General features: G+C 50.8%; 1 protein-coding gene across 1 annotated transcript; it reads left to right on the forward strand.

Moving 5' to 3' along the window:
* Positions 1–1,142: 1,142 nt before the first annotated feature.
* UNC45B (unc-45 myosin chaperone B) lies at positions 1,143–12,690 on the forward strand. Its single transcript, XM_027472136.3, has 20 exons — positions 1,143–1,588; positions 1,811–1,972; positions 2,503–2,539; positions 2,689–2,864; positions 3,418–3,507; positions 3,768–3,935; positions 4,859–5,027; positions 5,190–5,360; positions 6,184–6,355; positions 6,885–7,185; positions 7,580–7,674; positions 8,087–8,228; positions 8,660–8,800; positions 8,987–9,114; positions 9,398–9,464; positions 9,833–9,946; positions 10,054–10,169; positions 10,579–10,696; positions 10,802–10,957; positions 11,860–12,690. Exons 2-20 carry the CDS (start codon positions 1,811–1,813, stop codon positions 12,118–12,120), a joined length of 2,784 nt encoding a protein of 927 aa, XP_027327937.2. The 5' UTR covers positions 1,143–1,588; the 3' UTR covers positions 12,121–12,690.
* Positions 12,691–12,887: the final 197 nt, after the last annotated feature.

The following is a 12,887-nucleotide window of genomic DNA, read 5'->3' on the forward strand; positions in this document are numbered from 1 at the left end:
GTTGTGACTTCTGAAGCTCTTTCAGGCAGGTTTGTGGGGTGGAAAATGAAGGTGCATGGGGGGGGCTTCTTGCTCTCCCCGCAGGGAGTTGCTGCAGGGGACTGGGGGCTGCCTCCCTCCCTGATCCCCTGGGATTTCAACTCCCCAGGAAAAGTTCCCCTTTGCTTTCTCACCCGGAGCCTCAAGAGGGCCCCCAGCACCCACTGAGATGTGTGAGGCCACAGCTGCCCTTTTGGTGCTGAACTGGGGTTACTGGGGGCTCCCCCAGTGCTGCTGGTGGTGGAAGCGGAGCTGCTGGTGTGGGGGGCTCGGGCCAGGCAGGAGGGGAGCTGGCAGGGCTGAGCTGACCTTTCTTGTATCAAAAGCAACGTGGGAAGGCGTTTCTGACCCATTTGCCCAAGGACGGCCTGGAAAAGCCACCACACCAGGTCCGCCTGAGGCAGAGCAAAGCTCTTACACCCTGCTGAGCTGCCTCTGGACCTGGAGGCGTAAGATCCCCAGGCTGGGACACAGCTCAACAGGGCGACAAGATAACAAATTCCTCCTGGCAGAGCCTCAGCAGGGGCTTGCACAGCCTGTTGGCACTGCCTGCTGTGGCTCAGCCTCACAGCGTGAGCTGGTCGGGGCAACTGAGCGGGCGTTTTGGGGGCAGAGAAGCTGCAAGGAAGAATTCCTGGAGCTGTGACCCCGTGAAATGTTGTGGGGGCTGAGAGGCTGAGCGCTGGTATCCCTCGAGCTGAGAGCTGGGGCTCTCATCACAGGAGTGGGCTGCTGGGCTCCGATACAGACTTAGGCGTTAGACTGTGCCTGGGGGGCTGCAGGAGCATGCGACATGGGTGGGATTCCCATCAGGGTGGGATTTCCATTAGGGTGGGATTCCCAGCAGGATGGGATTTCCATCAGGGTGGGATTTCCAGCAGTTCGGGCTCCCCAAAGCCCTGCAGGGAGGTGGCAGTGCTGGATGCTTCCCCCCCGAGGGCCTTCTGGAAGGTGCTGGGCACTGCTGCAGCTGCCGGCACGGGGCCACTTGTCCCTGTGCAGCTGTCTCGTGCGTCCCTAAATAGAAAGGGAGACGGGTCTGAGCGCTGGGACAGGGGTCAGCCAGCCCAGCCGTGGGCTTTTTTTGGCACAAAGCCCTCCCATTCCTGCTCCCCCTGCCCTGTGCAGCTCCCCAGGTTGAGGAAAGCTGAGATCCATCCTGGCGGGTGGGAGAGCATCCCCTCTCGCTGCGGGGAGCCGCGTCCCCATGCACGGTGTGTCCCCCCTGAGCTGGGCTGGCTGCTGGCGCCCTGGCTCGCAGCCCTCCCCGGGCACTATATAGCAGGGGAAGGGGACAGGCTGCGGTGACAGGTGACACTGACACGCACCAGGAGCTGCCAGGTCCTGCCCAAACTTGGAGTGGAAGGCGAGCTCTTTCCTGAGCCGTACGGACCCTACGCAGTGCCGGCGGACTTCTCAAACTGCTTTTTGTTATTTTATTTTTTTTTTCCATTTATTAATTGGCCCTTAAGGATCGACAACTGTGGGAAAAGCTTCTGAGGAGCCACAGCTTTGAGGAGCAGTTTGATTTTCCAAACACTTCAGCCCGGTAATCTGCTTTTATTCATGTGTGTGGTAATTACTCGCTGGGCTCATGGTGAAGCTCAGCTCGGAGGCGTGGGCGGGCGACCCTGCTGGCACGGGCAGCAGCAAACAGAATGGGCACAAAATCCACGTTTTTCCTTAAAACTCCCAAACAGCCTAAAACATGCATCTTTTTTTTTTTTTTTTTTTTAAAAAATTTATTTATTTTTTTCCCTCTGCCCCCTAGATGGAGGATCCCATCCAGCTGAAAGAGGAAGGCAATAAATACTTCCAGGCCAGCGACTATGAGAAAGCCGCTCAGAGCTACACGCAGGCCATCAAGCTCAGCAAGGACAAGGCGCTGCAGGCAGTGCTGTACCGCAACAGGGCAGCGTGCTTCCTGAAGAAGGTGAGGAAAGCTCCCCCTTTCCATCCCCACAGGGCTGAGCACACCAGTTTAGCTCAGCGATGGTCCCATTTAATCGTTTTGAAGTGCAAGCTTTCGGCAGCCACCCTGCCCCATCTTACGGGGGCTCTGTGAGCCCTGCCTGGGGGTGCAGGGGCATTGCTTGCTGCCTGTCTCAGCACGAAACAGGCACGGATCTGCAGCAAAATGAGTTGCTAGCTCTGTACCAAAACTGTCTCAGCTGTCCGCAAGGCTTTAGCAGGTCGTTTGCGTCCCCTCTTCCACTGCTGCCTGCCGTTTGTTGCTGCAGCAGTGTCTGCTCTCACCCACCCTGCAGACGTTTTCCTCTTTTCCCTCCATCAGTGATGAGAAATGACCTAAACCTCCTCCAGAGCTCTCTCTCCCACCCTCCCTAGGCTCCTACTGGTTTCACTGGGGTGTCCAGTTAGCGGGAGCAGAGGCCACAGTTGCCTCAGCAGCGGGAACGTTCCCTGGTGTTGCACTGCTAACAAATTGCCGTTCTGGTTTGACAGGAGGAATATGCCAAGGCAGCCTCGGATGCGTCGAGAGGTAAGGAGGGGGCAGATTTTAGAAAGTAGAGCTGTTTTTCACACTCACTGCTCTCAGGAGCTGCAGTCGCTGTGAAGCAGATCATGATTTACATGGGGGGATCCTGAGAAGCAAACTGTGATGCCTGGTCTCTCGGATCCCTTTCCCAGCCATCGACATCAATTCTTCGGATATCAAGGCCTTGTACCGGCGCAGCCAAGCTCTGGAAAAACTGGGGAAATTGGACCAAGCGTTCAAAGATGCTCAGAAATGTGCTACCATCGAGCCCCGCAACAAAAACTTCCAGGAGACCCTGAGGCGGCTGGGGGCCGACATCCAGGAGAAGGTAAATTTGGGGGGAGCAGTCCCAGGCTCACAGCCCAGAGGTGGGAAGTCCGAGGTCACTGCTTGCTCTGGGGTCTTGCTGGATCATTGGTCATACCAAAAATTTACAGCAGTGTAGGGGGATAAACAGGCTCTGGAACTGGAAGTTCCTACTTGAAGCATGGAAATCTGAGGATCAGATTGAGTGGGTAAATTAAAAAGCTTCACAGCTTGCTCCCGAGGCTGGGCTGGCCCTGAACATCTTGGTAAGGTCCTGGTAAGGAGCTGGACTGGCTTCAGACGGGGCCTGGAAGTCCCCATGTGGACTGGGCCCTCCACAGAGGAGCTGTGTCCCTTCCCTGCACCTCAAAGCACCACAAGGTCTCAGACGATGGCTCAGGGTTTGGGCCCCTGTGTCTGAAACAGGCAATCGATGCTGTTTCTGAGACGTTACACTTGCTTTGTTGTTCAGCTCACTGCCTGCTAGTCGGAGGCCTGTGGTTGTCTTGAAGGGAAAAGGAAAAATTGCCTCTTGGTTTTCTGCCTCTGACGCTCCGTGCTCTCTGTTGGCACAGCTGCGCATTCAGTTCTCCACGGACCTGAGGGTGCAGAAGATGTTTGAGATCCTGCTGGATGAGAACAGCGAGAAGGAGAAGCGAGAGAAGGTGAGAAGCGCCCCGGCCTTGCCCAAATTGCTGTTGTTTAACGCCAGAGGCCCCTGTGAGGAGCTGAAGGCCGCCTTCCCTTCCCTTCCCCTGATGCGATTTCTTGGAGAAACCTCTCGGTGGGGTCAGAGCTGTGCACTTCTCCTGCCAGCTGGGCGCCTGCAGCTCCCCCCAGCACATCCCAGGTCTGGGAGTTTGGTGGAGGAATTTTGGAGGCCGGGGTCGTGCTGCTAACGTGTCCTCTTGCCTCCCCCCACCAGGCTGCGAACAACCTCATAGTCCTGGGGCGGGAGGAAGCGGGCGCCGAGAGGATTTTCCAGAACAACGGGGTCAGCTTGCTGCTGCAGCTGATAGAAACCAAAAATGCTGAGCTGATCCTGGCAGCCGTGAGGACGCTTTCGGGCATGTGCACGGGACATAAGGCTCGGGTAAGCAGCGGGGTGCTCGGGACCTTCACCGCTCTTGTCTTGCACCTGGGGAGTGGAAAATCAATCGTCGGCAATGTTTGTGAGCAGCGGGGATTTATTCTCCTTCTGCTTCTTGCAGGGAAAAAAATTGAAATCCTACAAATGGCATTTTTAACTCTGGGGAAGACAAGACAAATAAGGAAGTGGGTTAACACAGACCAAAGAAACTGATCCTATCACTGTGCTCCTGACCCCTGAGGTCAAAGCTGTGCTCCTCGTGGTGCCTTTCTGTGTGCTGGTGAAGCAAAATTTAGGATGTCATCACCACTAGTGGTGGTGGGCAGGGCTGGGTCAAGCCCCAGTCCTTTGCCACAGGTCTCAAGAAAGCAACAAATGACTTGGTCTCTACAGGAAAGTTTTGCCCGAGACTTCTGTTAGAGGAAGGAAAGCAGAGAGGATCTGCAAGACAGTTCAGATTCCTGGGAGGGGTCGCAAGGGAAGTCCCAGCAGTCTGAGCCAGCTAGTATCTAGCTTGAAATCAAGTTTTTGTCGTGCAAAATGGCCCATGAGAGGTCCCGTCTGCTACACGTGTGTGTCCACCTCCTGCTTGCAGCCAACACGAGCATGGATGTCCGTGCAGTGGTGTGAAGGAGGAGGGGGGGAACTATAACATGACAGAAGATGGATAACACCTCGGATAAAAATCCAGTGCTGTGGACACCTATTTGCTTTCTGAAACCTTCATTTCTGACAACTCTGGAGTTTTAGGAGTTGTTTTATAAATGAATATTAGGCTAAAAAGCAAAGCTGCCCTGTGCAGACTCAGGATTCACCCAAGAAAATTCTTTTTTTACGAGCCAAGCCTGACTTTTGTAAAGCATGCAGGAAGGACAGGCTCTTCCCCTTTGCTGACTGCTGCTTGGTTTTCTCCTTTCTGGGGCCAGGCCACTGCGATTCTGCACTACCTGGGCATCGACAACATCTGTATGTGGATGTCGGTGGACAACGAGGAGATCTCCCTGGCTGTCTGCAACCTCCTGCAGACCATCACTGACTGCTTGCTGGGCCAGGGCAAAGAGGAGCAGCACGGGAAGGAGGAGGCTCTGGTCCTAGGTAATGTGCAGTCCCTTGGTCTGTCCGGAGAAACAGGTGCTTTCTGCTCTGCCTTAAACACCTACATTGCAGCCATGTGGTGGCTTTGAGTGGTTTTCACTGGATTCGCCAGCTTTCAGAGAAAACTTCTCCTAACTGGCTGCTACTGCCTTGCTTCTGTAGATACTAAAAAAGACTTGAGGATGATCACAACACGTTTGCTGGATATGTTGGTCAGTAAGAAAGTGTCTGGGCAAGGACGAGACCGAGCTCTCAACCTCCTCAACAAGAACATACCGAGGAAAGACCTGAAAGACCACGACAACAGCAGGACCATCTTTGTCATTGACAACGGTGAGTCCTTCCCCTCCGTTCCTGCTCTGGCCTGGGAGGCACGGAGCTGCCTATTGCTTGAATAGCTGGAAAACTGTTCCTCTCTACAAAATGAATTCACTCTTTTTTTTGTTTTTTTTTTTTTTTATTTGGTGCATGCAAGCCTGGAGCAAATTCAGAGCTTATTAGCAGGAAACAGTTTTAAGGTTAAGAGGAAAAAAAAGCATGTATGACAACAAGATCTCTTCAGTTTCCAGAGAATTGGTTTAAGCTTCTCCAGTTAGTTTATTCCAGTGTATTTGCTGATGCCTGTAATGTTAGGGCAATTTGGCTTGCATAAATTGGGTGCCTTAGGCAGGAGGAGATGAAAAACTGCTGGGTTTCCTGGACGCTTGAATTTAATTTCTAAAGGGGGGAGGGTTAATGTGTGGGCTGTTTTATATCAATTCCAATGTGTGCGTGTTACCATTTTGGTGAAAGTTATTTAATAATGCTTCTAGCAAAAGGAGGGTTGAGACACCCAGAGTCACTTGAGGGTCATGACTTCTCCCCAGTAAGAGCCTCCAGCCTGGGAGGTCAGGGGGCTCAACGCCTCCTGACCCAGCTGGGGCCCCGCTGCACAGTTCTGCTTCTTCGAGAGCTGGATAAATGCTCCATGCTGCAAACCTACAACCCACCAGCAGAAAGTCCCAGTAAATATCTCAATAGCTTCTTTGTCTACAGCTTACGTGATTAGGCTATAAAAAACTAAGATGGTTGTTTTGTTGCAAGAACCCTGCAAACTATCCCAAATGTTGCCCAGGCCCTCTCAGCTCTAGCAGCCCTATCACTTCATTGTTCCCAGGCTTAAAAAAGATACTGAAAGTGGTGGGCCAGATTCCTGAGATGCCTGACTGCCTGCCACTGACAGAGAACACCCAGCTGACTGCGTCCATCCTCCTCAATAAGCTGTACGACGACCTGCGCTGCGACCCGGAGCGTGACAACTACCGGGTGATCTGCGAGGAGTACATCAAGTGAGTCGGGTGGGCTCGGGGTGCAGGAGGGCTAAAGAAAGCGACGGGCTCTGGCAGTGCAGCTAGATGCCAGACTGAGGCCCTGGGGGACGATTTGCTTGAGATCCTGCACAATTCCTCAGCATGGGTCCTCGAATCCTCGCGTACTCCTACCTGCTGGATCATGACCTTTGCATGGATTTGGGCTGGGTTGCGTCCCAAATACCTACATATTTCACCAGCGGAGTGAAATCCAGCAGAGAAATGAAGGACCTGTTATCCTCTTGAAACAAAACTGCTCTCTATGTCCCTGCTTCCCCTGCCAGAATGCAACAAAGGGGATCCCTCGGACAACCTGAACATCTCTCTATGTCCCACCCCACCATTCCTGGTGCCCTAGCTCTCCCATGGGGTGCAGTAGCAGTGGGTCTAGCTTTCCAGCTGCCCCCGATCTGGTCGAGGACATTCCCTGTCCAAAAATAACTACCCAAGGGAATGAGAACAGTGAGCAGCCACTGAGCCATGTGCTGACTCCCTCTGTCCCATGCAGGAGCAAAATCGACCCCCAGAACATGGACAAGACACTCCACGCCATCCAGATGGTGTCTGGGGTTCTGCAAGGGCCCTTCGACTTAGGCAACAAGCTGCTGGGCATGAAGGGAGTCATGGAGATGATGGTTGCCCTGTGTGGGTCCGAGAGGGAGATTGACCAGCTGGTGGCTGTGGAAGCCCTCATCCACGCCTCCACCAAGCTGAGCCGGGCCACTTTCATCATCTCTAACGGAGTGACGCTCCTGAAGGAGATCTACAAGAAGACCAAGAATGAGAAGATCAAAATCCGAGCTCTGGTGGTAAGGATGTCAGCCTCCTGCCTCTTCTCCACCTGCCCTGCTCCCCACCGTGCCCATGGACTTGAGAGAGGGAGGAGGTCCTGGGAATGTGCTGGGTCACCCCTTGCAGCTGGGGGATGGCTTCTGGTGCTTCCCCTGCAAGACAGGGGGAGAGAGCAGACCAGAAAAGCACAGGGTTTTTTGGCAACATTGAAGGCAAAACTGGTTAAAGACATCCCGTGAGAGCACAGAATCGGACTGCTGTGCTACGAGCTAAAAAAATCTCCTGGGTATTGGGATGTTTCCTCTTAGACCTGACTTCAAATTTTAGATATGGGATTAGGCTGATTCTGGGCAGCACCACTAGAGGATTAATGAACCTTTCTCCCTGGTGTATTTTCTTCTTCCTCCTCAGGGTCTCTGCAAGCTGGGCTCAGCAGGAGGGACAGATTATGGACTGCGACAGTTTGCTGAGGGGTCCACCGAGAAGCTAGCCAAGCAGTGCCGAAAGTGAGTTTTACCTGGTCTTTTCTCCTGTTATTCCATACTTTCTCAAAATACAATATGCTTCTTCCCCATGAGATCCTGTCCACGCATTGCCTTCATTTCTTGTTGCTTCTTGACAGCTGATAATGCCCGTGGGGCCATTGCTCCAGGACCTGGAGCTCTTTAAAGCCTCAAGCAGCTGGTGTTCCCCCTGTCTCAGTGCTGTGTGGCTGTCCTAATCTGTTCCTCCCTGAGGCCTTTAGGTCCCTCGCGTTGGGCCATGGGAGGAGGTCCTGTCTCAAGGGACCCAGAAGGGAGTTGCAGCAGGACCTACGTACAGGTTCAGGCCTGACGCAGTTCTCAGCCCATCTTAATTTTTTCCTCTCAAATAAATTAGTGCTGGCTCCTGAGATAAATTCGGATTTCTCTCTTCCAGGTGGTTGTGCAACACCACCATTGATGCCCGCACCAGGAAGTGGGCCGTGGAAGGACTGGCATACCTGACCCTTGATGCAGATGTGAAAGATGACTTCGTGGAAGACGAGCAAGCCCTGCAAGCTATGTTTGAATTAGCCAAGGTGCTTTCCCCTTACCTTGTTCTCTCATTCCTTTGGTAGCATCGAGCTCTCCAGAGTAACACTGTCTCCCCAAGACAGCAAAGTTGTGACCCCAAAGTCTCATCTGTATCTAGCCTAGCAAAATTTCAGGTTTTCAGCAGCTGAGACACCTCAAGCTTGTTCTCATCCTGGTCTTCTCCCAGGAGTGTGGAAGGTTGCTCTTACCTTTACTATCAGTAGGTGTTCCTGCACAAAAACGAAAAGCATCAAGATTCTGACAGCATCTGATGAGGCCACATCCTGTTTAACGTTGATTTCCATTTTTCCCTGACCTGGGGATAAGCCAATGGGCACTTCAGCTAGGACTGCCACCATGGAGGCTTGCAGTCTGGGGACACGTTTCCCTGCCACGTTCTCTTCACCCTCACATGAACTTGTATGTTTCTGTGCAGATGAGTGACAAGACTATCCTGTATTCTGTGGCTTCTGCGCTGGTGAACTGCTCCAACAGCTACGACACCAAGGAGCTGGTCCCGGAGCTGGTACAACTGGCAAAATTCTCCAAGCAGCACGTGCCTGAGGAGCATCCAAAGGTAGGTTGGAGGAGATGCTCAGATCTGAAGATTTTCTTCAGTGTATTGCTTGTCACAGACCTCAGGCCTCCTGGCTCCCAGGCTATGAGGCTGCAATCTCTGTGCTCTCCAGCCAGGCTTGGCTGTAGTCGAGCAGGATGGGGGCTGCTGAGGAGCTGACCCCTTTCCAATGTCCCCCCCTGCCAGGACAAGAAAGATTTCGTTGTGAAGAGAGTGAAGCGGTTGCTGAAAGCCGGCGTCGTCTCTGCATTGGCCTGCATGGTGAAGGCAGACAGTGCCATCCTGACGGACCAGAGCAAGGAGCTCATAGCCAGGTGCCTGCCTTCTGTCCTGGGAGCCGGGGGTGCTGGGCTGAGATGGGTGCCTGGGCTGGCTCCTTGTTTGTGGGGTGGTGCCTATGGGGGCAGGATGAAACGGGGGTGGAGAAAAGGCTTAAGCACAAAGCCTTTCTTAACCTATTTCATAAAAATGCTCGTGCTGGCATCGAAGCTGGCTTACGGGGCTGTCTTGCAAGTCTGCGTTGCGAATTTCTAGTCACCCGTACTGGTTATTGCCGTCTGGCATGGCTGTTTCACTGAGCGATGCTGTGCTTTGCAGGGTGTTTCTTGCATTGTGTGAGGACCCCAAGGACCGCGGGACCATCGTCGCTCAAGGTGGTGGAAAGGTGATGACTCTTATCTGCCTGGTGTGCATCTAATGTCTGTCGGGAGCCTACAGTGAGGGAAGGCGGCAGAAAAGCCTGAGCTGTCCTGGTAGGCCCTGGGGCACAGACTGGCTGCAGTCTTAGCTCTGCAAGCCTCTAATGAAGCTTGCAATGAACCTCTAATGAACCTTGAAATAACTATTTGTCAGCTTCCAGCTCTGGCATGGTGCATGTATGAGAGCAAATGGAAAACATCACTGTAGGCTACTGTCCAGACCCATTTCTCCAAGAGACAAATCTTTAGGATATTTTAAACTTATCTTAGCATACATCAAGGCCATCCCGTGAATCTTCTCAGGGGCATTTAATGCTTTCCTCTGTGTCACTAGGCCCTGATACCTCTGGCTCTGGAAGGTACAGATGTTGGCAAGATAAAGGCTTCTCATGCTCTGGCAAAAATTGCTGCTATTTCCAATCCAGATATAGCATTCCCAGGAGAGAGGGTAAGTTAAAAATATATATATATAATAATTAACTTCACTAGCAAATGGAAATTGCCAAGATCTGAAAGCTGGAAAAGCGGTGACACGTGTGACATGCTCTGTCATAGGTGTATGAAGTGGTGAGGCCCCTTGTCAGCCTGCTGAACACAGAGAGAGATGGCCTCCAGAATTATGAGGCTCTGTTAGGTCTCACTAACTTCTCAGGAAGAAGTGACAAACTTAGGTGAGTGTACCTGCTTTTTGACCTACCTTTCTTTCCCATACACTTTATCAGGAGTGATTTTTTTATTTTATTTTTTTATCAGGAGTGAATTTCAGTTCAATGCTTTTCTTCCAGGACTGCAAAGACTGATTAATTTGAGCTACCTTTGGCAGAGATAAAAAGGTCTTAGAACAGAAACATTAATATAATAATAATCAGTAAGAATAATTGCATGTTTTCCCCTAGAAAAATGAAAAACAATGTGAATTCAATTGGAATTAGATAAGGGATGAAGCATGTGTCATGAGTTTCACGAGCCGTGGGCTCAGATTTATGTCAAGCCCTTCCCTGCCTCCCCTCTGTCTGCAGTTAATATTTTAGTGTGACTATGGCATGTCCCATTATCTGTTTTGACTCCTCTTCAACACAGGATGAAGATAGTCAAGGAGAAGGCATTGCCAGACATTGAAAACTACATGTTTGAGAACCATGACCAACTTCGACAGGCAGCCACAGAGTGCATGTGCAACCTGGTGGTCAACAAGGAGGTAACTCACTCTGCATCTCAGACCTGACTCCACGCACCAGCTTGTGAGCCACCTCGCATGCATAACTGTGTTGTCTCTGGATATCATGTGGTGTTTTTTTTTCAGGTACAGGAGCGGTTCGTGGCTGATGGAAATGACCGGCTGAAGTTGGTGGTGTTACTGTGTGGTGAGGATGATGAGAAAGTGCAGAGGGCAGCAGCAGGAGCCCTGGCCATGCTTACGGCAGCACAAAAGAAACTCTGCTCTAAGATGACTGAAGTGGTAAGACCATCAGTAGAATTGCTGGCAGTGTAGAGGTAACCTTGAAAGGGGCCTGGCTCAGTGAAAATGCTCATAAGGAAGATGTAGTCTACCAGATGGCTAACAAGGAGCTTAGTGGTGAAGCTGAGACCCAGGTGTGCATGCTCCTAGTTCACTCAGGCACAAACTAAAACAGTCTTGTTTATATCAGCCTCCGAGACTTCATCTCAGATGAAACATTTTTATGTCGCTATTCCTCAAGTGAGGTCCAGCATACTAACATCAAACAAGGTTAGGAATGCAGAATGGTATTCAGTATAGATCCTTAAAACCTGCCTTACGTAACCTGAAATCCAAACCTTGCTTCATTCAGAAATGAAAAGAGCTTGATCAGTAATGTATTGGGCTTCACAGATACCAAAACATCTCCGCTTCCTGCAGAGATCTCTAGTCCTGAGTGCAGACCCTGCACAGCAATAGCTGAGGCTGACAAACCCTCTGTTAGTGGCACACATGCTGATGTTGGACACTGGGGTTTGTTCGAATACAAATCATCAATCAAGCCAAAGGAGGGGCTCAGGAGAATTACTGGGGGGAGAGGACTGCTTCCAGTCACCTCAGCTGTGTTGCTTCTCTAGCAAGATTCTCTGCTCAGAGATTATGCAGCAGCATAAATGTGGAACTTCTGTTTTATGTGGTGCTAGGGTCACGAAAACTCCTGATGGGGGGGGGGGCGGGCAATATGTGAAGGGGTTCACAATTTTGGAGTCAGGTTTCCTTAGATACAGAACCAACTAACCATACCTGACATAAATATGAAGAGGTGAGTCCCTGTTCTTCCGCTGGGACATGCCTCGCCAAACTTGTGTTCTTGGTTGAGGTATTCTTCAAACCAGTACTAATGATATCTCCCTTCCTTGAAGACCACCCAGTGGCTTGAAATCCTGCAGAGGCTCTGCTTGCACGATAACATGGAAGTGCAGCACCGTGGACTGGTCATCACTTTCAATTTAATCAGCGCCGACAAAGAGCTAGCGAAGAAGGTGGTGGAGACAGAGCTCCTAGAGATCCTGACCTTCATCGGCAAGCAAGAAGATGATCCCAAGAAGCAGCACATCATTAATGTAGCACGTGATTGCCTCACAAAATGCATGGATTATGGACTGATCAAACCTCTCTCTTGAGCATGAGGAAATGAAAAGTACTGAAAAAGGCTGAGTGGGGAGAAAAAAAAAAGCTACTGGGAAACGAGGAGAACAGAGCCATGAAGAAAACCTATTCCCATTGTCAAGGCATAGACTAGAGCTGGGGGACAGTTTTAGGAGATCAGAAACTGTATTAGGGAAAGGGTGACATTTGCATGAGAAATTTGGAAAATGTCCATCTGAATAGATTCTAGATGGTGTAAATTATTTCTTTGTCCCCATTCAGCTGATAATACTTAAAAGTTTCAAGGCCTAGCTATGGTAAGAGTTGGTTGTTCGGGAAATGTGCCAGGGGCTGTTGAAGAAAACTCAACTGAAATTGGTTCTGCAGCCATCCACAGCTCCTGGTACTTCAGTAATTGCTACCAATGATGGAACCAGGAGGAGGTTTAATTGCATCCCATCCTGCATTCAGAAAAGAAGTTGGCTGTTAGTTGTGTGCTTTTTTTTTTGTGTTGTTCATTTTTGGTATTTTTAAATGTTTTTAAGTGGTGTGTCAGAGTTTGAGGCTGGAGGATGAACTTTTAATAAATTTATTACTTCGTTCCATGTGGAATCTCTACTCTTCTGCCTAAATTAAGCAAATGGAGGATCTAGGGCAATTCCCAATCTCAAGTTTGCTTCATATCCAGCAATGTGAGCACAAGCTGAATTTACACCACTTGCAAAATAATCTAATGCTGCTCAAAAGAACGCGTGAAGGCACTGTGAAAATAGGCTATATGAAGAGGCAGCACTAATGGGAT

Source organism: Anas platyrhynchos, chromosome 20, assembly GCF_047663525.1.
Source record: "Anas platyrhynchos isolate ZD024472 breed Pekin duck chromosome 20, IASCAAS_PekinDuck_T2T, whole genome shotgun sequence".
NCBI lineage: Eukaryota > Metazoa > Chordata > Aves > Anseriformes > Anatidae > Anas > Anas platyrhynchos.